At 42.4% G+C, this 23,978-nt stretch overlaps 1 protein-coding gene across 1 annotated transcript in view; it reads left to right on the forward strand.

Annotated features, from left to right (window-relative positions):
• Nucleotides 1–23,978, forward strand: part of SNX30 (sorting nexin family member 30) — a gene marked incomplete at its 5' end in the record, with an annotated part of 102,729 nt that overhangs the window by 32,863 nt on the left and 45,888 nt on the right. Inside the window, one exon of the mRNA XM_079706031.1 lies at nt 13,328–13,519. Within this exon, the coding sequence (XP_079562157.1) occupies nt 13,328–13,519 (192 nt within the window). The remainder of the gene's footprint in view (nt 1–13,327; nt 13,520–23,978) is intronic.

Here is a 23,978-nt window from a genome sequence, read left to right on the forward strand (position 1 = left end):
CTCTCTGGAGCCCTTCTCGGAGGGCAGAGTTACTCTTGGCTGCTCTGGACTCCAGCACAGCAGTTTTTCCTTATTCACGTATTTATCTCATCACATCACGTTGCTGTTTGTCCTGGGTCTGTGCCACACCCCGTACTCCACCCCAAAACTTGATTCCTTAAATAAATCCCTTATCAACTTGCTTTCCCGTGCATCTGGAATAGTACCTGGTACTCAGTGGGAACTCGATAAATGTTTTTTTTGGATGAATACATGGATGAGTAGCTTTTTCTTTCCATATCCTCTAATTTGTGGTTTGAGGGAGGATAGTACCCTGGTAATTAGGCTACTTAAAACTCCCGTGTGTTGGAAAACATCTCTCTTTTGGTCTATAGAAGAAATAGAAAGTGATCATTATTTTGTCCCATTCCCTCTGCCATCTCACACAGATTCCTTGGAGAAAGATGCTGAAAACATATTTAATTATATATATTGTAGGACTGTAATCTTTTAGCGAAATTTTGTCAAACAATCTATACCTAGGAGTGGCTTTGAGGAAAGCTGACTCTCCTTTAATCTATCAGCCTCCACCCACCCCACGGCAACAACCTTAACTGAAAAATAATAGTCATCTTCACTTTGGACAGTTGACGTTTCTCCCTGTCGTATGTAAAGTGTAAATGAAAGCATCTTGAGAAATCCTTGCTGTTTATTGATCTCTCGTGTATTGGCTTCAAGACAAGCCTCCCTGCCTCCCCATGGGGATGGATCCCTGCACCACCATGTGGGAGCTGCCTCCTTTCTGACTTTGTTTTATCCTCATGGTTTATAGGAAAATAAGGTTGTAGTTTTTTCCCTCCTTCATTCCTTGACTTCCTTTATCTGTTTCTGCCCCCTTGCCATTTGTACCCTGCTTCCACTGACCCTTATTCACAGGGCTCGTTTCTGCCTCTGAGCTCAGAATGCCCACATGAGAGGGCCACACCGGCCAGTATGAAGTGTAGGGCCCTTTTCTTGCATGTCCTTCCTTCCTGCCTTTTCCCCACTTTTCTTGTCTGGTTACTTAGTTGTGAAACTCTTTTGAGCTGTTTCGGTTTAGAATGTCTTATTCCCGCTTTTTCTTTCACTCCTTATTGTTTAGCCTATGATCAGACTCTTGGTTGTTGAGTTCCTTCTTCTTTCCCAATAAATCTATTCACCGTGGAAATAAAAAGAAATCCCCTATGTCCAGTCTGAGTCATGTCAGTAGGAATGTGGGAATTAGAGCTGGAGCAGCCAGGTAGCCAGGTGAATCTCAAGCCTGGAAATCCATCTGCACTTTTGGGGGGAGGCAGGCATGCTTCAGCCTTCTAAAAAGGATGCCATGGGGGGACCCGTGTCTCAGGCTTTGAAGAGTTTCACAGAAAAACATCTCTTTTAGCTCCTGAATCAACACAACAGTGTTTAATGCCACAAGACCAGTATTGAGAGAATCCTTTTAGGTGAAAACTTGTTTCAAGCTAGTGTGACCTATTTGAGTATAGTCACATATTTCCTTCTAATTTAACAAGTTCTCATCTCAGGTTAGTTTCAGGTTTGGGTTGAGGGTTTAAGAACTTCCCTACCCCGATGGTAGGGTCTGAGCGTCACAAATCATTGAACGTGAGAGTACTCTGCTGAGGGGCAGTTTGAACTTGGAGAGCTCGTGGAAGTTCAAATATACTTCTACTTCCTTTTTTGAGAGAGACAGTTTAGAATCAGGAGTGCTTAACTTTTTTCCCCCATAGGTATTTTTGAGACTCTAAAAATGATAGGTTCTCCCCAAAGGAAAATTCAAATTCACAAGTGCACGTGCAAAATCTTGCACATAATTTTTGGCATGAGGTGTCTTTAGATTCTAGAGAAAGAGTCCCTATTATAGAGGAATGGTGAGCTTCAGGTAGTTTTTGAGGCAAGGACACTTTTAGTCTTGCTCAGTGCTCAAGGCTTTTTAAAGCACAGCTGAGTGGTGTGGCTGTAAGCGTGGACTTAACAGTAACCACTTCACGTGAATTGGTAGTGGAGTCCTGCCCTGGTCTGTTCCTCACTTGAATGGTTTTTGCCCTTGAAAAGGTTTGGTCTGAGGTGATGATTAATCAACAAGTATTTGATCACCTAGTAGATGTTCAGCTCTGTACAGTATATTGTTTCATCCTGGTCCCTGTTTTGAAAATGCTCTTTCCTTTAACTTCCCATAGGCATCGGACTTGTTTCACCAGACACTGAGGGCATTCCACATATGCAGGGCTGTGTCAGATGGGAGCACAAAAACATGTCAATTAGGACCAGCTTTGAAAGATGAACAGATGGTACAGTTAAGGAGTGTTGTATGAAGGGTGGGAAAGAACTAACATATATTAAGGGATTAAGTAGCACAGTATTTGTGTTTTCTTTAATCCTTACACCCTCCATATCATAGATGGAGAAACTGGGTCTCAGAGAGATTGAGTACCTTACTCCAGGCCTCTGAGGAGCAAAGCCAGAATTCAAGCCCAGTCATGTGGACTCTAAGCCCAGATCTATCTATCTATCTTCTTTCCTCCCTCCCTCCCTCCCTTCCTTCCATGCCTCTTCTGCTAAAGACCAGAGGTGGATGGAGTGAGTTAGTGTTGGGAGAGCGTAGAAATGAGACCCTTAGACTGAGTATCCCCAGTAGGTTAACTTCATGGCCTTTATGAAACATTATTTCTCCTCTGTTAATTACCACCCATCATGTAACTGTTTCTCACTTGGTCTTTAGAGCTGTTTATCTGCTTGTGTGCATCACTCTCCTTCTTCTGTGGAGCATCCAGTTTGTGTGGTACCACAGCCCTAGGTGAGTGACCAAAGACCTGGTGGTCACGTTACCACCTGAGTGGCCTCATGCATGCTACTTCCAAGTCTTTTCTTATAAGTGACACAGACAACTTGGATGATCTGAGGGGTTCTCCGCCCCAGGCCCTTGCGTGATTTTGGTGCAGAAATGTCAGAGGGGAGTGCCTTTATCACTTAGCTTTCAGTTGGCAGAATGCATCAAGGTGGGAAGGAAAGAGAGCAGGGGTTTAGTTAGAGTCACGTTCTCTTTGTTGTGTACTTTCGGGGGAGGTTTAATTCGTGTCTTTAGGAAGCTGTCTGCTTGGGCGTTTGAGTCCTCTGGATCATGCACGTGCTTGACCGGCAACAGAGGCAGAACCTTTGTGTGGTGGGTCCTAGTTATCATTCAGTTAGGGACAAGCTTTTGGAAATACCTCTCCTCCTTCAGAGGTCGTGATTTCTCAGCACGGAATGTCCATGCCAAGCTCTCCCACCATCTTGTTTTTCCATTTGGCGAATTTTCTTGTTCTTCTCCAGTTGCCCCAGTATCCTTTGTGCCCCTCCTTCCTTTTGCATGAACCTCCGTTATAACCCATATTGCGTTGCATCATAAGTAGAGGTTTTTGTGTACACATGCCCAGCCAGACTGAGTCATTGAAACACAGCCTGGCAGCTCTGTGTCAGCACTCTGTCCAATGTGTGTTAGGTGTTTCACTCTGTGGTTGAAACAGTGTATCCTCTTTAGAAGGAATGAAAAGAGATCATGTTTAAATTCATCTGAGAGTGGGAGAAAAATCTTTGCTCCCAACTATCACAAGAATATCTGGAGAGCTGATTGCTAGTCTGGAGATCCTTAGAAAAAGCTAGTAATAGACATTGGAAACTGAGCCAAGGAATGTGGACCTGGGCTCTTGCATTTTGGCTTCGTTCGTCATCTTGTTGGAGGTCGTCTTTTGCATCAGGCCAATGGGTGGATTTTACTTGAAGGGAGAGTTTCTAATAGAAAAGCTGGGGAAACATTTTCAGTTTTGAAATGACTTTATTAACCTACAAATAATTAAAGGTGATCTCTTAACCTATGTCTAAAGAAGAAGAGTCTTTTCCCTCGTATGTGATGATCCAGAATCCAAAGTGGGAAAATGTAAGACTGTTCAGAGAAGATGCTAACCTAGAAACCACAGACTGCTGGGCCTTGGGAACTTGGAGAAACTTGTGCAAGCAATCTTGGAGGTTTTGGAGAATATTGGAGATGGGATTCTGGGGCAGGGGTGGGAAAGAAGGAAGACTGAACTTCTACTGATAATCAAGTAGGGTCCTAGGACTTAAGTCATATGGTTAAGATGCATTTTGAATAATTCTACAGTTACTAAAAAAAAAAAAAAGATAAATCCCTACATCTTAAAATTCCATATTGTTTACACACTATCTCTTACCTAGATTTTTTAAATTACATAGACATTTTCATAATTATATGTATTAGTCTTGCTGTGGTTAATGAACCACAAATTCCAAAAATACAGAGGTTTGCAGCAAACATTAATTTCTAGATCGAGTTATGTGTCGGTGGCTGGGAGTCCATTGCTATGGCTCTTTTCCACAAGTCTTCCCTTCTGAAGGCACAGCCCCTGTTTGGGACATGCTAGTTTCAGGGCAGAGGAGAGAGCACATGAGAGCTGATGGAAACATGCAGTGGCTCTTAAAGTGTCTGCTCCAATCTGGTGTAGGTCACATTTGCTCATGTGCCATTGGCCAGAGCCTGTTACGTAGCCAAGCCAACAGTCACTGGACTCTAGTGGAGATGTGCCCTTCGGTCGGCAGTCACTTGGCAATAGTGAGTGTGTATAATCCTCTTAAAGGTACAGAGTTAATAATTGCAAACGATACTACAATCTACCATGTGGTTTGTGTCTTCTCCTTTTGTCACTGAATGTTATTTAGTAAATACCTGACATCAGTTTAGATTTATCACTTTAAAAAGTTTTAAATACATTTTCTCCCTATTATGTGTATTATAGTTTTAGATTAATTTTCGAAGAAACCAACCTTTTGCAAGGAAGTGATGTGGTAGATCACTGCGTGTTTCTTCTTGAATGATTGTAATGCGTGGAGCTCTGTTGTATGCCGTTGCGCTAACTCAAGGCTCCAGAACAATTTGAATAATGGGGTGATTAGGTATCAGAGTCTTGTTTCTGAATTTTGTAGACATGCCTCCAGTGTTTTATATTGTTTCCTGCTTAAGAAATATATTATTGAGATCTAATTCACATACCCTAAAAGTCACCGTTTCAAACTATATTACAGTTGAGTGGTTTTTAGTATACTCACAACATTGTGCAAACATCATTACTATCTAATTCCAGAATATTTTGTTACCCAAAAAAGAAACCTCGTATTTATTAAGTGTTCACTCCTATTTTCCCCTTCCCTTCAGCCCCTGGCAACCAAAAGTCTTCTTTCTATCTTTGTGGATTTGCCTGTCTGGATTCTTCATATAAATGGAATTATATATGTGGCCTTTCATGTCTGGCTTCTTTCACTTAGAGCAGTGTTTTCAAGGTTCATTGCTGATGTTTTCCGATATATACTCTTTAACATATTTAGGAACCTTCCTTTTATTTCTTAATATTACTTAGAGATTTTAATAGAATGGCTGATATTTACCAGTGTATGATACCAATAAGCATTTTGGTAGTTGTGGGCATGATTATATTGGACAGTGATCTTATTATCAGTTAATGTAATAAATAGCATTAATAAATTTCTTAATGTTAAATCACTTTTGATTTCTTGGATTATGTTTGACTCAATCCTGGTACATTATTTTTCTTTCTTTCTTTTTAAAAAAATTCTTCTAATGTACCATTTGCTGTTACTTTACTGATGAAGTTTACACTTACATCTAATTTCCTTTTTGTCATACTATTTTGATATCAGATACAGGTAACCCTTATAAACTGATTTGAAAGTTTTTTCATTTTTAAATGTGTTATAGAGTGTTCGAATAAAACAGGACTTGCTCCTTGAGGTTCAATAGAGCTCAGCTGTAAAACCACTGGGGCTTAGCTCCCCTTTCAGTAAAAGTTCTCTGACATCAGTTCTGAGGTTATTTATTTGTTTAGGTTTTCTACATCAATTTAATTTCTCTTTGGCTGTACATTTTCCTGCAATGTATGGCCAAAGAGACTTCCAGGTTTATTAGCATAGCTATTCACAGCACATCCTTGTAATTTATAATCATACACAGAGGTAAGATTTAAATCATTATTGGCTGCTCATTTTTCCCCTCCTTTCTATATTTAATTCTGTATTTATATTAATATAATTCTATATTTAATTCTTTTAGAAGAATTAAATTTTGGTTTTATTTATAACTTTTACTCTTTCTTTTCTGTTTTCAATTTATGCTTTAATTTTTTAATTCCCTCTTCCACTTTCTTTTTGTTTTAGATATTTATTTATTTATTTGGCTGCACCGAGTCTTAGTTGTGGCAGCCAGGCTCCTTTAGTTTCAGATCAAGCGCCCCTTAGCAGTGGCACGTGAACTCTTAGTTGTGGCATGCATGTGGGATCTAGTTCCTTGACCAGGGATCGAACCCAGGCCCCCTGCATTGGGAGCGCGGAGTCTTAACCACTGCGCCACCAGAGAAGTCCTCCTCTTCCACTTTCTTTCTTTTTTTTTATTGGGGTATAGTTGTTTTACAATGTTGTGTTAGTTTCTACTGTACAGTGAAGTAAAAGTACAGTTCTCTTCCACTTTGACTTTTTTTTTTTTAATGGGAGCACAAGGTATATGTGGACTAAAGTGTAGTGTTTTATGGGATAAATCTTTCCAAATGTATATATTTATCTGCTCTTAAGGACTGTGCTGCTTTTCCTCATGTATTGGTTTTCTTGGGTCTGAATGAAGAGTTAATATAGGCTGGTATATTTTTCGGTTTTCTTGTGTCTGATGAGGTAATACAGGCCTGCTATTTGCCTCTCACCAGAAGAAGTGAATTATTGGATCCCTTGTTTCTTTTTTCTTTTTCTCTCTTTCTTTCTTTTTTCTTTTTTTTTTGCCTCACTGCACGGCTTGTGGGATCTTAGTTCCCCGACCAGGGATTGAGCCTAGGGCCCCGGCAGTGAGAGCACCTAGTTCTAACCACTGTACTGCCAGGGAATTCCCTGGATCCCCCTGTTTCTACTTGATGTTAGAATTGTCTTCTTGGATCTTAGGTTGAGTGGAATAATAGTTGACAAATCAGTTGACTGGTCTCTCCTTGGGAAAAGGAATCAGAAGAAAGAAAACCAGGGTCAGGGACAGTCGGTCAGGAAGACTTGGCCTAGTTCCTCTCTGTGTCTGGATCCAGTATAGCCTGGCTTCCGTCTTGTTTTAGGTGCTCTCCCCATCTCGGTAGAGGCCAGCCTTTTCAGAATTTGCAGTCTTGCCTGCTTTGTGCTTGGTGGACCTACCCAGGGCAGCTGACTTCATGAAGGTGCAAGCAGGTGCCTTCACGTTCCCCTGACCTTTCTCTTGCATCTCTACCCCTCCTGGCTAGACGAAGCCCTGGGGGCAAGGCACTCTCTGCTGGTGGGCCTCACATGGTATATCTGCCTGTGCTGGCACCCCCTTGCTCACAGCAGCCAGACACTCTGGGGGTCCTCCTTTGCCCCACTGTGGGCCCTTCCATACCCTCATCCCTCCAGACAATTGCAAATTCAAATCAGAGTGTCTGTGAGGGTTCAGGACATTTTCTACTTCTTAGGTAACCTTGATAACCCTAAGTAACCTCAGTGACATGGGTTAAAGATACCTCTTAGTTCTTTTCTCAGTTGAGTCCCAATTATCTCCAGTAGGAAATCTTCAAAACTTTTGGCCTTTGGATGATGCCCTTTCCTAGTTTCTAATCTGGTACTCATTCCAGTCACTGTCTGCCCCCCCACCCCCACCCCCGCACTGCTCTTTCTCTCCCGTTCTTCAGGTGGTTGTTATCTGGAAGGGGGAAAGAGGGAGAAAGCAAAGGCCTGAGCTTATTAATTCGCTGCATTTATCTAGAAGTCTAGATTTATAATTTTTCAGTGAGTGTGTAACATTGTTATTAATGTAAACACGATCATTTCCTGGTTAGTGAGCCTTTAGAGCTTTTCCAGGGTTCACTCTGTGTTCTTTGATCTGTTATGAACATCTTTGAACAGAACAATTTTGAGGTTTTCCCTTTGAAGTTATTGCCCATAGTTGGCCTAAATTTAACTTTACAGCAAAGTCAGCAGGCAGGAGTGTTCTGTTCAGTTTGTGCAGGGCACGTTCATTCTTCAGGCATCTCCTGTGTGCCTGGCAGGAGGGAGGTCAATTAAGACAAGTCAGGTACAGTCTGTGCGTTCAGAGAGCTCTCATTCTCCTGTGGCGGTCAGGATGCCCTGAGAGGCTTTGGCAAGCTCTTCTGAAACGAGATCATCATGTCGCCCGCACTCCTCTGATAGTATCAAAAAGAGAACTTAGAGTGTTTTAGCGTGACTTGTTTTTATTAAGTCCGTATTGGCCCTTAAGGTAAGGTATACCACTTTCTTTCATAAACCCTATGTTTAATGTAATATAGAATTTTGCTGGTGACTAACGTTATTTTAATAATCTCTCTTGCGGCTGGCTGACCACAGTGGTGGATCTTATAACTGAAATTCTTTGAACGAGGGCAGTTTCCAAAGTGGCCTGGTTATGTATTCCTCTTCCTAAGTAAAAAGGGGTGGTGGGGAGAAGAAATTCTTTTATAACTGAAACCGCATAGCAAGAATTGATATTTTGGAGCATTGAGGAGTTTTCATGTATTTATCGACTATGTAGTTGTAACTGTCACAAAGGCAACTGTAGATATATATCTATTGCTACAGGGAAGTCATTAAGGAAGATGTGGTTAAGGCACCAACTGTGACTCTAGGTGCAATTTTAATTTTCAGCAGCATTTATGGTCTACTGTGAACCCAGCCCCATAGTCTAAAGGGGATGCAGGAATACTTGCAGACAAGTTGACTTTTTTTTTTTTTGAGTGTTTTAATAGTGATATAGCGCCTACCATGTTCCAGGCACTGTTCCAATTGCTCCATATGCTAACTAGCTCAATCCCATTATACCCATTTTATAAATGACGAAGCTGGCGCAATAGAGAGATTAAGGAATTTACTGAAGTCATGCTGCTAGTAAAGAGTAGAACCGGGATTCAAAACTCGGCAGTCCGTCCAGGTTAGCCTCAGTTTTGTTGTCATTCAACAGACGTTTATTGAATACCTTATATTGGCAAGAGATTGAGTTGGGTCACTTCTAAAATTCATTCATTCATCAAATACTTACTGAGTACCTACTATGTTCCAGAAGACACAGTCTCTGCTTCTGTGGAATTTACAGACTGGTGGGAAGTCAGACAGACAGATAATCAATTAATATATAACACATTTTTAGACAGTGGTAAGTCCTATGATGAAAATAAAGCCAGGGAAGGGACTGGAAAATGATGGAGGGTGCAGGGATATTTTTAAATTTTTGTGGGCTGAGAACGCCTCTCTGAGTAGGTGTCATTTGAGCAGAAACCTGTTTGAGGAGAAGAGCCAGGCCAGTGGCAATCGGAGGAGAGAGCAGTGTTCCAGGCAGAGTGAGCAGCAAGTGTGAAGGCCCTGAGGTCCAGATAAGCCAAGGCCAGGTGTGTAGAGCAGGATGAGCTGGAGGGCAGAGGGGAGAATGTCTGGGATGAGGTCAGAGACTGTGGTAAGATCATGTTGGCCCTTGTGGGTTATGGGAGGGAGTCTGGATTTTATTTTGAATGTGTTTGGATGGATGTCTTTCAGAGTTCTGAGCAGGCGGGGAACATGTTTTGATTGACCTTTTCCAGGGAGCATTCTGGCTGCAGTAAGGAGGACTGACTGTAGGGCAGCAACAATGAAACAGGAGGCTTTTGTGTTGAGCCAAGGGATTCCCTCACTTCTCGCATTCTGTAATTCGAGTTAGTTGTAAAGGTGCTGCCCTCCCACAATACGTGCTCTAGAACTCAGGTCTCAGTGAAGCAAACCTGCTACCGGAGGACTCTGAGGGTAGAGGAGCCTGGGTCACTGAGTCCACCTAAGCCCCTGCCCTTTCCTCCTAAGATTTTTGTCTTTTCCCTCCACATTTGTTTCTCATGGGGACCATATCTTGAGGGGAGTTATCTTGGGGATAACTTGTATTAAGACCCTAAGGGAAAATGTAAGCATTCCTCGACTGGCTTTAAAAACCGAAGCTTCATGTTTACCCAGAAGGATTTATGGCCAGAGAGTGGAGATAAGGGACTGTGTTGGGTTGGGGAAAGCCGCACAAAGGGGGTCCAGCTTGATAACACCCTTGAACTAGGAACCACATACCTGAGCTCAACTCAGTAGAGTGATAACTGGCTTCCATACATTTGGTTGCAGAAGTTCTTCACCTTTTTTAGTCGGCTTCCTCATCAGTAGAGATAGTATCTGTCTGCTAACCTCACGAGGTTGAGGTTGACGTAGAGGGCAGCGAAATAAGAATGTGGAAGCCCTGCGCACAGACGTGCCATGGAAGTCAGAGATGGTAGCATCCCTTTATAGGAAAGTCCAGGCATCCGTAGCTCATTTGCTATTCATATATGCTCAAATAATATTACGGGAAGCACCCTGTAGTAAGGGTGTGGGTATCTTCCCTGGTTGTGTAGTCCTAAAGGAAAGAATCTGCTGTGTGACAAGGTCTGAGTGACTCTCCTCCCCAACCCCCGTTAACTGATTTGAGAATTAGTTCAGTTCCCACTGTCTGGCCAAGATCTTTTAGACCTTTATGTGGGCCGTTCCTGGAGGGTTGTTGGCTGAGGTCCCCAGAGCAAAGGTTAGGGGAGTTGAGGTTAGGGGAGTTGGCCTGGAGTCACTGGGAGACGGGCAAACAGATGGATGGATAATTACACACACACACACACACACACACACACACACACACACACACACACACACACAAAGGTGAACAAGGCACAGTTACAGTTGTTGGATGCACAGTGCTTATGGATAAGTTATATATGTAAATAAATGATCAAAGCTGTGAAAATTGCTTCAGTGGAAGTATCTTCAAGGTATTGAGAAGGGAGTGACTAATTTTGTCAGGGGCTGGATCCAGGAAGGATTCTAGGAGGAGGGGGCATTTGAGAAGATTTCTGTGAGATCCTTGGAGCCCTCTACATAAAATAGAGGGTGTGTGTGTGTGTGTGTGTGTGTGTGTGTGTGTGTGTGCGCGCGCGCGCACACACTATGTAAGCAACGATGGGTTCCAGTGGGTTCCAGGATCAGTTCAGGCTAGATTGTGGAAAATTGCTGCCTGAGCTGATGTTGGCTTATCTGACTAAAGGTTCTGAATTCATTCTTTCTTTTGTGCAATGTTTAGCCATAGGTGATGGAGCCTTTCTGAGGCCCAGTGAGCTAGTGTTGTTAAAATGTAAGGGTGGGCCCCTCAATGCCTAGCATGGTGCCTTGCCTGAGGTCAGTGTTTAAATATTTACTGAAACGATGAAGACGTGATGGTTGTCTCAGAGCTCCAGAGAAGATGTCCCCCTGCTGATCCTTAGACCCTGGGATTTGGACACTGCATGCCCTCAGTGACATCAGTGTGCTGAGGAAGCAGGTCGTGGGATACTGCTGTAGCTAGGTTCTGTGGTCCACACGGAGAGCAGCTGCTGAGGGGCTTGCTTTCCCAGCTGACAAGACCCTGGGCTGAGAAGTGGAGGGGTGGGGTCCATTCCCATGAGTACCTTCTGTGAAATGGTACCCTTTCAGTAATTACAAAAGTATTTTTGACATTGCATAAATAAGGATGTGATTAAATTATCTGTGGTCAGGGAGACAAAGGAGGGTACCTTTTTTGTTTAGTTTCCATCACCCACTGAGTTGGGTGACATTGCCCTTGACCCCAGACCATGCTCCCCTCTGCCTTGTTCCATACTCTCTTTCCAGCTGTGCCATCTTCATCTGGAGCTTATGAACATGACTGCTAGATTGACTTCTCATTTCCTGTATGTTCTCTTCTCTGGGGGCTAAGTCATATCCAGCCTGCACACAAGAAGAGATCATTCTGGGGAAAGACCCATGCCCAGCCTGTGATCTGATTACCCACAGGTCAGGAATGCAGAAAACATTCCTGACCAAGGCTGTTTGCTTAGTATCATGTCACTTTCTTGCCATATTCCTTAGTCTTTGCCTTCTAATGATTCCAAGGTGACACTCAGAGGCTTTCACATCTACTGCTAGACAGGGGTTCTCTTATCAAATCTTAAAGCTAGAAAAGGTAACTGGAAGACTGCATCTTTTTTGGATATTGTAGGGACATAATTGATTCAAGTGGTTTCCTACTGAGGCCTAAGAAGAAAGAAGTCCGTAAATTTTTAATCTTTCCTTCCCTTTCTTTTCTGGTACTTGCTCCCCCTGCCCCTTTTAAACTTTTTTATTGCGGAAAATTTTAAACACATACAGAAGAGGTGAGAATTTATAGTGAACCTGCAAGTACCAGCTTCAACAGTGATCAACTTTGGGGCATCTTGTGTCATCTATATCCCAACTACCCGACCTTAGTTATTTTGAAGCAAGTACCACACATCCTATCATTTCATCTATGAATACTTTAGTTATGTGTTACTAAAAGATGAAGACTTTGTAAAATCATAATACTTCCATTATCACACCTAATAATTCCTTCATGTCATCAAATAATTGGTCAATATTCAAAATTTCCTGAATGTCTCAAAATCTTTTAACCCTGTGTTTTAATCAGGACCCACTGCAGTTGTTGATAGGTCTCTTAAGTTTCATTACATCTATAGGTGCTCTTTCCAACTCTGTCTTTCTTTTTTCCTTACAATTTATTTATTTACTGAAGAAACTGGGTCTTCGGTTCTCTTTAGCTTCACATTGTGTAGATGCCGCTGATTGCATCCTCGCAGTATTTGTTTAACATGTTCCTCACTCTTCTGTATCGCCTATAAATTGGTGTTGTGTCTAGAACTTTGTTCAGGACTCATATCCAGTTTTTTGGCAAGCATACTTCCTAGGTGGTGGTGTGAACTTATTCCAGGAGGCACGTAATGTTTAGCTGTCTCTTTGTGATGGTTGATTAGGTTTTTAAATGTGTTGGATATTTAAGAGGGTTCTGGCCCCTTAATGTTTACCTGGGCCCAAGTGGCGGTCTTGAGAAAGTGGGAAAAAGAGACAACGTGGTGTGCTGAGGAGTTCTTTCTCTGTCGAAGTCTGACGATGGTGGTGGCTGTCATGTTCTCTGTCCCTGAACTGTGGGTTCCTGCAGCACTTGCTGACACATGAATCAACAGGATTTGGTGCAGAGCATTGCCCGTTGTGTTTCTCTTGGTTGTAAAAGACTCGTTTACTTAAGAAATGGTAAGTAAGGAGAGGATCAGATTCTTTGAAAGTTATTTTTGTATTTAGAGGTGTTTCTTGGTTTGGCTAAACCAGCCGCTGTTGCTGGTGTTCTCCAGGTGTGTGTTTTTAGCTACTTTGTAAGATGATTCTTTTCTTCTTTCAGGATCTCATTTTGCCCAACGGCGGTACTCCAGCAGGTCCTGCAAGTCCAGCTTCTTCATCTTCCCTTCTCAACAGACTACAACTTGATGATGACATCGATGGTGAGACCAGAGACCTCTTTGTCACGGTTGATGATCCCAAGAAGCATGTCTGTACGATGGAGACCTACATCACTTACAGGATCACCACCAAAGTAGGTCTTTTTATTATCTTCCACCTGTCTGGAGTGTCTTGGAGAATTGAAGTCCTACCGCCATGATTCCTGCCTTTCCTTTTTCCCTTCCTTTGTGCAACTCTGTTCACCTTTATGACAATTGTGAGTATAGCTTTTTGGGAGAGTGGATATATTCAGATTTAAAAGGATTATGCATAAGTTTTTTTTTCTTTTAACCTTAAAATTAAGGAGAAATTGTGACTAGTCTTTCAAATGAAACTTTTAAACCCCGTACTTTCACTTATTTTCTATCATGATATTGTTTAACATGTTAATATCTCATTACTCTTGAAATTTATTAATCATTGTATCATCCATTGTATCAACCTGAAGCTCTGTGATGAGAACATGATTATAATCTGGTGTAATTAGTCCTTTTTTAAACATCTTTATTGGAGTATAATTGCTTTACAGTGGTGTGTTAGTTTTTTATAACAAAGTGATCAGATATCCATATACATATATCCCCATATCTCCTCCCTCTTGCATCTCCCTCCCACCCTCCCCTCCCACTTCTCTAGGTGGTCCCAAAGCACTGAGCTGACCTCCCTGTGCTATACGGCTGCTTCCAACTATCTATTTTACATTTGGTAGTGTGTATATATGTCCATGCCACTCTCTCACTTCGTCCCAGCTTATGCATCCCCCTCCCCATGTCCTCAAGTCCATTCTCTACGTCTGCGTCTTTATTCCAGTCCTGCCCCTAGGTTCTGCAGAACCTTTTTTTTTTTTTTTCAGATTCCATATATATGTGTTAGCATACAGTATTTTTTTCTTTCTGACTTACTTCACTCTGTATGATACACTCTAGGTTCATCCACCTCACTACAGATAACTCAATTTCCTTTCTTTTTATGGCCGAGTAATATTCCATTGTATATATGTGCCACATAATTTTTATCCATTCATCTGGCCATGGACACTTAGGTTGCTTCCATGTCCTGGCTATTGTAAGTAGAGCTGCAGTGAACATTGTGGTACATGACTCTTTTTGAATTATGGTTTTCTCAGGGTATATGCCCAGTAGTGGGATTGCTGGGTTGTATGGTGGTTCTATTTTTAGTTTTTTAAGGAACCTCCGTGCTGTTCTCCATAGTGGCTGTATCAATTTACATTCCCACCAACAGTGCAAGAGGGTTCACTTTTCTACACACCCCCTCCAGCATTTATTGTTTGTAGATTTTTCCATGATGTCCATTCTGACTGGTGTGAGGTGATACCTCATTGTAGTTTTGATTTGCGTTTCTCTAATGGTTAGTGATGTTGAGCATCCTTTCGTGTGTTTGTTGGCAATCTGTATATCTTCTTTGGAGAAATGTCTATTTAGGTCTTCTGCCCATTTTTGGATTGGGTTGTTTGTTTTTTTGCTATTGAGCTGCATGAGCTGCTTGTAAATTTTGGAGATTAATCCTTTGTCAGTTGCTTCATTTGCAAATATTTTCTCCCGTTCTGAGGGTTGTCTTTTCATCTTGTTTATGGTTTCCTTTGCTGTGCAAAAGCTTTGAAGTTTCATTAGGTCCCATTTGTTTATTTTTGTTTTTATTTCCATTTCTCTAGGAGGTGGGTCAAAAAGGATCTTGCTGTGATTTATGTCATAGAGTGTTCTGCCTATGTTTTCCTCTAAGAGTTTGATATTGTCTAGCCTTACATTTAGGTCTTTAATCCATTTTGAGCTTATTTTTGTGTATGGTGTTAGGGAGTGTTCTAATTTCATTCTTTTGCATGTAGCTGTCCAGTTTTCCCAGCACCACTTACTGAAGAGGCTGTATTTTCTCCATTGTATATTCTTGCCTCCTTTATCAAAGATAAGGTGACCATATGTGTTTGGGTTTATCTCTGGGCTTTCTATCCTGTTCTGTTGATCTATATTTCTGTTTTTGTGCCAGTACCATAGTGTCCTGATTACTGTAGCTTTGTAGTATGGTCTGAAGTCTGGGAGCCTGATTCCTCCAGCTCCGTTTTTCTTTCTCAGGATTGCTTTGGCTATTCAGGGTCTTTTGTGTTTCCATACAAATTGTGAATTTTTTTGCTCTAGTTCTGTGAAAAATGCCACTGGTAGCTTGATAGGGGTTGCATTGAATCTGTAGATTGCTTTGGGTCATATAGTCATTTTCACAATGTTGATTCTTCCAATCCAAGAACATGGTATCTCTCTCCATCTGTTTGTATCATCTTTAATTTCTTTCATCAGTGTCTTATAGTTTTCTGCATACAGGTAGTTAGTCTTAATGTCAGGGAGAGGAGGAGTAAGAGAAGAGTGGGAACTAATATTTATTAATTTTCTGCCTTGTACCACTATATTACTGCCTTGTCTTTTCCACACCTGGTTCACATTTGAAAATTTGTATGTGTGCACAGGCATATGCGCTCACACAGTCTGCCCCTGTCTCTTTTGCCACTGGGTAGTATTTCTCAACATTGCTAGGTGCTTAGATGTGTATTATATCCTCAGAGGTCCTAGGATGATATACATACTCCCATGAATCATTTCCAGTTACTTATTTTTTTCTCCCTAGGGTCAACTTATTTTGTACCCTGTAGTCAGTGAAATGCAAAACATGTTTTTCTTGAATTTGTGCTCTAAACAGCTGAATGTCAAGGTGACCGCCTGGCACAGCAGTGCTCACCTGTCTTGATGCTTCCCCAGCCCTGCTTGTCCTCCACCCTGCAGTTTCTCTCCCTGTCAGCGGATTCTCAGGCTGATGCCGGTGCTGCAGCTCGCCACTCTCTCCTCTGCTGTCTCTCTGTCCTTCCTTCCCCTTTCTCCATTGTGCTCTTATTTCTATCTCTTTTCCTCTAAGTCAGATAATGTCTTAGGATAATCTTTCCAAGTTCCAATCCCACATTTTCACTTGGCTCCGGGGACAACACCTTAAGGGTGAACTTGTTGCAGGATTCAGTTTTACTTCTTACTGTGAATTCCACTTCTGATCTCAAACCAGAGTCCTTTTCTTTTCCTGTTTCAAATAGTGACACCAGGTTTAATACGTTGGTGATGCATCTGGAACCTTTTTTCTGAGTGTTGTATTAAAGGCCGTGTAGGGATGCATGGGGATGAGAGAGAGGACAGATGGGAACACAGGGTCCCAAACTCCTGATCTTGTCCCAGCACCCCACTCCTGCTGAGCTTCTCAAGCAAAGTTAATGGTCAGAGGGTGAGGTTGTACAAATACTTACTTTATGACTTTGAGCTTTGACTCCCAGGCCTGATTCAGATTCCTGATGACAAAAGCTGGACAAAGTACAGAGCTGATTTTGCCTGAGCTAAAATGAGCCTAGGGCTGAGAGCCAACGCGGGGAACGTGTTCCCCACCGAGGTCTAAGTCGCGGCTGTCTTCTCTCTTCAGTGGTGGAGAGAGGCCTTCTCAGGGCTGGCAGATCCTGGCAGTTTTCTCTGTAGGCGTCTAGAAAGTAACATCATCATAATAGCTAATTATTGAGCCTTTACCATATGCTGTACTCTTTTTTTTTTTTTTTTGCAGTAGAAACCCTTTAAATTTTATTTTATGTAAGTGATATGTGCTCATTGTAGAGAAATTAGAAAACTCAAGTAAGCTAAAACAATAAAATAAAAGAACACTTACAAGCTCACCAGCCAGAAATAATCATTTATAATTCTCTGAACTATTTGTCTCTCTCCATTCACAAAAGTGAGTATTTTACTTGCGGCCAATTCACTTAATACAAAGCAAATGTCTTTCTCTGCTAGTAAATGCCAGTGAGCACACTGTTACGCCATCGTTTCCAGGACTGCAGCAGTGCTCCGCCGTGTGGATGAGCTGTCGTTTATTTTGCACTGAGTGCATTAAATATATCCTCGGTTAATCCTCACACTCAGTGAAGTAGGTACTGGTAGGATTCGTACTTTAGCAAATGAGGAAACTAAGACACAGCGATATTAAGAAAATTGCTCAAAGACATGCAACTAATACATGTTAAAACTTGAACCCAGATCTGTCTTGAACCCAGATCTGTCTTGTGCTGTGCTTTCAGAAGACATGGTTTTCAAGAAAGTAACCCGCTGGGCTTCCCTGGTGGCGCAGTGGCTGAGAATCCGCCTGCCGATGGAGGGGACACGGGTTCGTGCCCCGGTCCGGGAAGATCCTACATGCTGCAGAGCGGCTAGGCCCGTGAGCCATGGCCGCTGAGACTGCGCATCTGGAGCCTGTGCTCTGCAACGGGAGAGGCCATAACAGAGAGAGGCCCGCGTTAAAAAAAAAAAAAAAAAAAAAAAGGGCTTCCCTGGTGGCGCAGTGGTTGAGAGTCCGCCTGCCAATGCAGGGGACGCGGGTTCGTGCCCCGGTCCGGGAAGACCCCACATGCCGTGGAGCGGCTGGGCCCGTGAGCCATGGCCGCTGAGCCTGCGTGTCTGGAGCCTGTGCTCCGCAACGGGAGAGGCCACAACAGTGAGAGGCCCGCGTACCACAAAAAAAAAAAAAAAAAAAAGAAAGTAACCCGCGCCGCCCCTCCCATCCCCCCCACCAGCCCTGTCATCTACTACCATGGCCTGACTGTTGAAATTGATGATGACGTGCAGATAGACTGGAGGCTGGGGAAGCAGAGAGCAGCCTTCAGCTCCCTTTGGAAGCCATCCTGGTCTTTTATCCCATCGCCAGATAGTCATCTCCAAGGCTTATGCCCCAATTAATTCCTCTTTTCAGAGGTCTCAGTGGTCAACGCAGGCTCAATGCTGCTGAGGTCAAGTTATATGTAAGAATTACAAAGTGAACGTCAGATTTAATGATGAGAAGATTATCGATGACTACGGTGAGAGCAGCGTCATGGCGGGGGTGCAGCAGTGTGCAGTGGGTTAGGATGAGTGGGAAGTAAGAAGGAAAAGACGTGGTGAGTGTTGGTATTTTGGCGATGAAAGTGAGTGAGAGAACAGTAGCTGGAGGGGGGATGTGGCTTTGAGGGGGAGAGGCATTTTGTTTGTTTTTTAAGGGTGAAAGAGACTTGTTTAAGTGCCCCGTGGCTATTGTTGGTGGAGAAGGAGACTGTGGGTTGAAGGTTGGAGAGCAGGATGGAAGCCTCTGAGGAGGTGGGCGGAGAGTGTCCCCGGCAGAAGTGGAGGGAGAGAGTGGCCTCTGATGGGGGAAGCATACTTTTTCCATTGTTTCTGGAAGAAGAAGGGAAGTGGTTTGTTTTTGTTTTTGTTTTGTGGCAGGACGTTGAGGGGTTCTTTGCTTATATCTGCAGTTTTCTCTATGAATAGATGAGGTCTTCGTGAAGAGTGAAGGGGGAGGTTTTGAAGTGGGGCGTAGAAGCTTTCAAAACTTCTACAGGCTTTGCGTTAACTCACGGAGAGTCGACTAAGGAAGTATGGGGAAAATGGGGAAGAGAGTTGACTAAGGAAGTATCAAGAGATTGCTTGACAGTGTTGAGGGTCCAGTTGTAGAATTTATTGCTTCAGTCAGTGTTTCCCTGATTTTGTTTTTCTTCCAGACTGTGCCTAAGTCTAGAAAAGCAGGCAGTAGGTGATTGCATTTTTGCCAGAGTTGTATGAATGACAGTGTGGAAGGGGCATTTAGGATGTGGGCAAGTAAGATGTTGAAGTGATGGCTGGTGGAATTGATACTGAGTAAGGAAGAAAGTAAAGATAGGAAGACAGGAGTGGATGGATTGTCAAGAACTGTAGGTCCCGAGGCTGAAAAACAAGGGGTACTGGGAGATGGAAGAGTCTGAAATATAGGAAGTGCCAGTTAGAGAGGGAGACGTCTGAATTTCTGTGTGATGACAAAGTCTGTGGAGAGGCCGTGGCAATGGAGTGAGGTGTAGTTGGCTTAAAGGTGGGTGTTGTGTGTGGGAGCCACCTGTGTCTTGAGGGCACCCAGATTATGAAGCCCGAGAACGAGGTGCTCTCAGGAGAATCAGGAGAAAGGCCAGAGGTGTCAGCAGATGACAGGTGTGAGGAGAGGTAGAGGTGTCTATAACCTGATGGCATGAGCCTTGAAAGGATTTTCCGGGGTGGGAGGAGTGGTGTGGAGGGAGCAGGATGTCAACAGCAACTCTTTTTTTTTTTTTTTTCTTCAACAGCAACTCTTGGTCTTGGTCTTAGAGGTTTGTGAAATGTAAGGACACCAGCAGCTTTCCACTTGATGGGACAGCAAGGGGGCTGTATTCTCAGGGGAGAGCCAGCTTGCAGAATTTGAGCAGGTTGAGGAACTACAGGACTTTATTACTTACGGGATGGGTTTTCCAGAGAGCTGGGTGGGAAGATCTGAGGAGGAAATAAATGGAAGCTCGTTTGAGAAGAAGGAGGCCAGAAACCTCTTCAGCATCATTCTCAGGTGCTCTTAGAGCTACAGGGCTTTGAAACAGAATGGGATTAGCTGGCTAATATTTGATAAGGGAAGAGGTTCTTTTCTGGGGGGAGGGGGTAACTCAGACTTGTTAGGATCCAGCTGTGGCCTGGACAGATGGCATTTCTGACAGAGACAAAGCCTCTCTAGAGTGAGTTGACTGTAAAATCAACTTTTCAGTTGACTGAAAATTCTTGGGAAAGGCTCCAGGCCATAGTCACTGGGCCCATCAGCTCCTAGGGAATAAAGAGGAGTTCTTTTGTGGGACGGTGAGTCCCAGGGGACTGGATGTGCTCCTGGGGGACAGATTTTACTGTGGCTCTGTGCTGGGTCTTCCAAAGTATTAAACTTAACAAAATCTGGCAGCGATGCCTAGAGATGACCAAGGAGATATTCACAGGGTGCAATGGTGAGAATGAATATTCTTCATTACAACTCTTGTGCTCGGTTACCTGTTTGTAGATCTGACTTTAGGTGCATACGAATGACCTTATGATCTTTGTGGGGCATTCTAGAGTATGGGACACAGTAAGGAAGGACACAGAACAAAACTGTAAAGTGGTCGCCTCTGATTATGGACTTGTGGGTGTGCACTTTCTTTTTTATTGTTTTGTTTACCACAGATACTAGAAAATAGAGATAAACACTTATTAGTACTTTATTTTTCTTTCTAAGTCAGACCCTGAATTTCACAGAGGAAAATTTTACTACAGACTCATAATTGGGGTTTTATTGGCCTGCGTATTTTATGAGCACTGTATGTCCTATAACGGACTAGATTTCTTTCCAGAAATTCACAGTAATGTCTGTGGCCCAATTTTAACAAGTGTGCAGAATTCCAAGGTGAGTGTGTTTTGCTAGCCTCGTTCCCAGCTCTACTTTTTCTCTCTGTCCTTGTTTTTCTTTATCTTGCTCACCTACTTCTAATTTATGTCATTTGATCATATTCCACATATCACTCTATCTTTTCTAGAACAAGTGGTGGTAAAAATAAGTAAAATAATTATCGGGTCAGAGAGTGTGAGCATCCTTCTCTTTCATGATGGTTTTTTTTTTTTATGTTATTGCTTTCCAAAGCATCAAACAAATTTTACTGATTTATTAAATCCCCTGTCCTTAAAGGAGCTGTTTTTCTTTTTCCCCACTTTGCGGTACGCGGGCCTCTCACTGTTGTGGCCTCTCCCATTGCGGAGCACAGGCTCCGGACGCGCAGGCTCAGCGGCCGTGGCTCACGGGCCCAGCCGCTCCGCGGCATGTGGGATCCTCCCAGACTGGGGCACGAACCCGTGTCCCCTGCATCGGCAGGCGGACTCTCGACTCTCAACCACTGTGCCACCAGGGAAGCCCAAAGGAGCTGTTTTTAAAAATGAGTTTTTTGTGTGTGTGACTAAGTATTGTATAAGAATGTTAGAAAGTTTGGAAATAAAGTTGAATGTAAAGTTGTCATCATAAGTGCTAGATTTTTCTTCTAACTTTTTATGTTGAAAATTTCAATACCAATGAAATCATAAAATATGTATAATTAATTTTGTATCCTACTGTTTTTTCTTAAAATTAATACTGAAGCATTTTTGTCATTAAAAATGTTTTACAGACATGATTACTGATAAACATAGAATAAATATACCATGATTTCCCTGTTTTTTATCGTTGGACATTTAGGTTGCTTTGAATTTTTTTTTTTTTTTTTACGGTACGCGGGCCTCTCACTGTTGTGGCCTCTCCCATTGCGGAGCACAGGCTCCAGACGTGCAGGCCCAGCGGCCACGGCTCACGGGCCCAGCGGCCACGGCTCACGGGCCCAGCCGCTCCGCGGCATGTGGGAACCTCCCAGACCAGGGCACGAACCCGTGTCCTCTGCATCAGCAGGCAGACTCTCAACCACTGTGCCACCAGGGAAGCCCTGAATTTGTTATTTTAAATAATATTGCAGTGAACATCATTATACAGGTATCTTTGTCACAGTTTAAAAATTATTTTCTAATGACAGATTCCTAGAAGTAGCATGGCAGCAATTTTATATATATGTATACATGTATGCCATAAATAAAGGAGATAATTCAGGTGAATATTTTCAAAAGCTTGCAATGAAGACAGACTTCTTATCAATGACACTAAAAGTAGCAACCATAAAGGGAAAAAATGGATGAATTTGACTATATAACAATTTTTAAATTCTGTATAATAAAAGCCATTTGGCAATTATGATAGGTAGATCACTATAAAGAGCTTTCACAAATGGAAAAGACTAGACTCACAAATATAAAAAAAGACTTCTCACAAAAGAAGAAAAATATACAGCCAACAAACACTTGAAAGGATGTTCAACCACGACAGTCATTAAAGAAACAAAAGTAAAACAAAGATGACATGTTATTTTTCAGTTATACTTCCATCAAAGATAACCAGTATTGAGACTATATGCTAAGAATATAAATCAGTCTATAACTGGAAACAATTTGTCGATTAAAGATACGTATATTCTTTCATCTTTCATGTATATTCTTTGGTAATTTCAAGAGAATTATCAGTGATGTTTACCGTAGTATGGTTTATTGATTGAAAAATTGGTAACAACCTAAATGGGGATTTGGTTTAATTATGGTATCTCCATGTGTGTTAAAGATGATTATGTTGATCTGAACTTACTGACACAGAAAGATGTCCAAGATGTATTAAAGAGACATAGGAAAATATGAGGGACTGTGCATAGAAAAAAACATGGAAAGATATAAACCATAATATTAATTGCATTTATCTCCATTTAGAGGGATTATCGCTGATCTTTTATTTTTTATTTCTTTAATTTTCCTGAAGTTTTAAGATAAGTGTGTCGAACCTAAATAAATAGAAGGAAAAAAAAAAAGCAGTTGCTCCAAAGTAAAATTGGTTACAGCAGAAACAAAACTTGTGTTTTATCATACATACTGCTTTTTGTAGTTACCACAGATTGATTTCAAAGTTAGAGTAGAAATGTTACATAGACTATAATTTAATGAAGTGGTTTTGCAAGCCATAATAAAGAGGAGCAACCAGTGGATATCATGTGACAGAAGAGGACAGAAAGTAGAGCCCTCTCTTAGTTCTGTTTACAATGAAAATGAGTTGCATTCATTTGTCACCTTTCAAAATCGACCTTTCCTGAGCCCATAATCATCGACATAGTCCCCAGAGAGAATCTGCTGAGGGACTCCGTGCGGTCTGGAAGAATGTCCCTTCCAAACTGCCTCCTTACTGTTGAGGAAACTGAGGCTCCGGGAGGCTTGGTGGCATCTCAGGGATGCTAGGACTGCTCATGCCCCTGCCTCAGGAGGAGCGCCAGGCTACTGCTGCCAATATTTCTGTCACCCTTATGCCTAAAGATTCATCAGTAGTGATTTGGATTTAACTATTCTATTTATTTTTTCCCTCTCTCTGCCTCTCTCTCTCTTTCTCTCTCTCTCTGTCTCACTCTCTCTCTAGTTCTAAAATGCTAATTCCTTTGGGGAGTCTTCTCATTAAATCACAAATGCCTAAATTAAACAAATTTCCCCATGTCTTCCCACCCCTACCCCTGCATCATACGGGAAGGTTGTGTTTCATGGGTGTATGCCGGTGTGTGAAACTTTGAAAAGGGGGGAAGAGGCAGAAAGAGTTAGTTGGGGTTTAGTCCAAGACTGAGTCCTTTAACTTCACAGTTTTGCTCAGACCGTGAGCCTGGCTTCTGGGAAGGATGAAATAATTTTTGATACCAAAGCTGTTCACTGGCTGCTGCTTTGATGGATGACTCTTGTTCATGTGTTTTGTTTGTTTGTTTGTTTTTAAAGATGCCAATTGTACTTGAACATTTGTTACTTTTAAAAAATTTTTTATTTATTTACTTTTGGCTGTGTTGGGTCTTCGTTTCTGTGCGAGGGCTTCCTCTAGTTGTGGCAAGCGGGGCCACTCTTCATCACGGTGCGTGGGCCTCTCACTATCGTGGCCTCTCTTGTTGTGGAGCACGGGCTCCAGACGCTCAGGCTCAGTAGTTGTGGCTCATGGGCCCAGTTGCTCCACGGCATGTGGGATCTTCCCAGACCAGGGCTCGAACCCCTGTCTCCTGCATTAGCAGGCAGATTCTCAACCACTGTGCCACCAGGGAAGCCCCAGTTTTTTTG

Source organism: Hyperoodon ampullatus (genome assembly GCF_949752795.1).
Source record: "Hyperoodon ampullatus genome assembly, chromosome: 6".
Taxonomy (NCBI): domain Eukaryota; kingdom Metazoa; phylum Chordata; class Mammalia; order Artiodactyla; family Ziphiidae; genus Hyperoodon; species Hyperoodon ampullatus.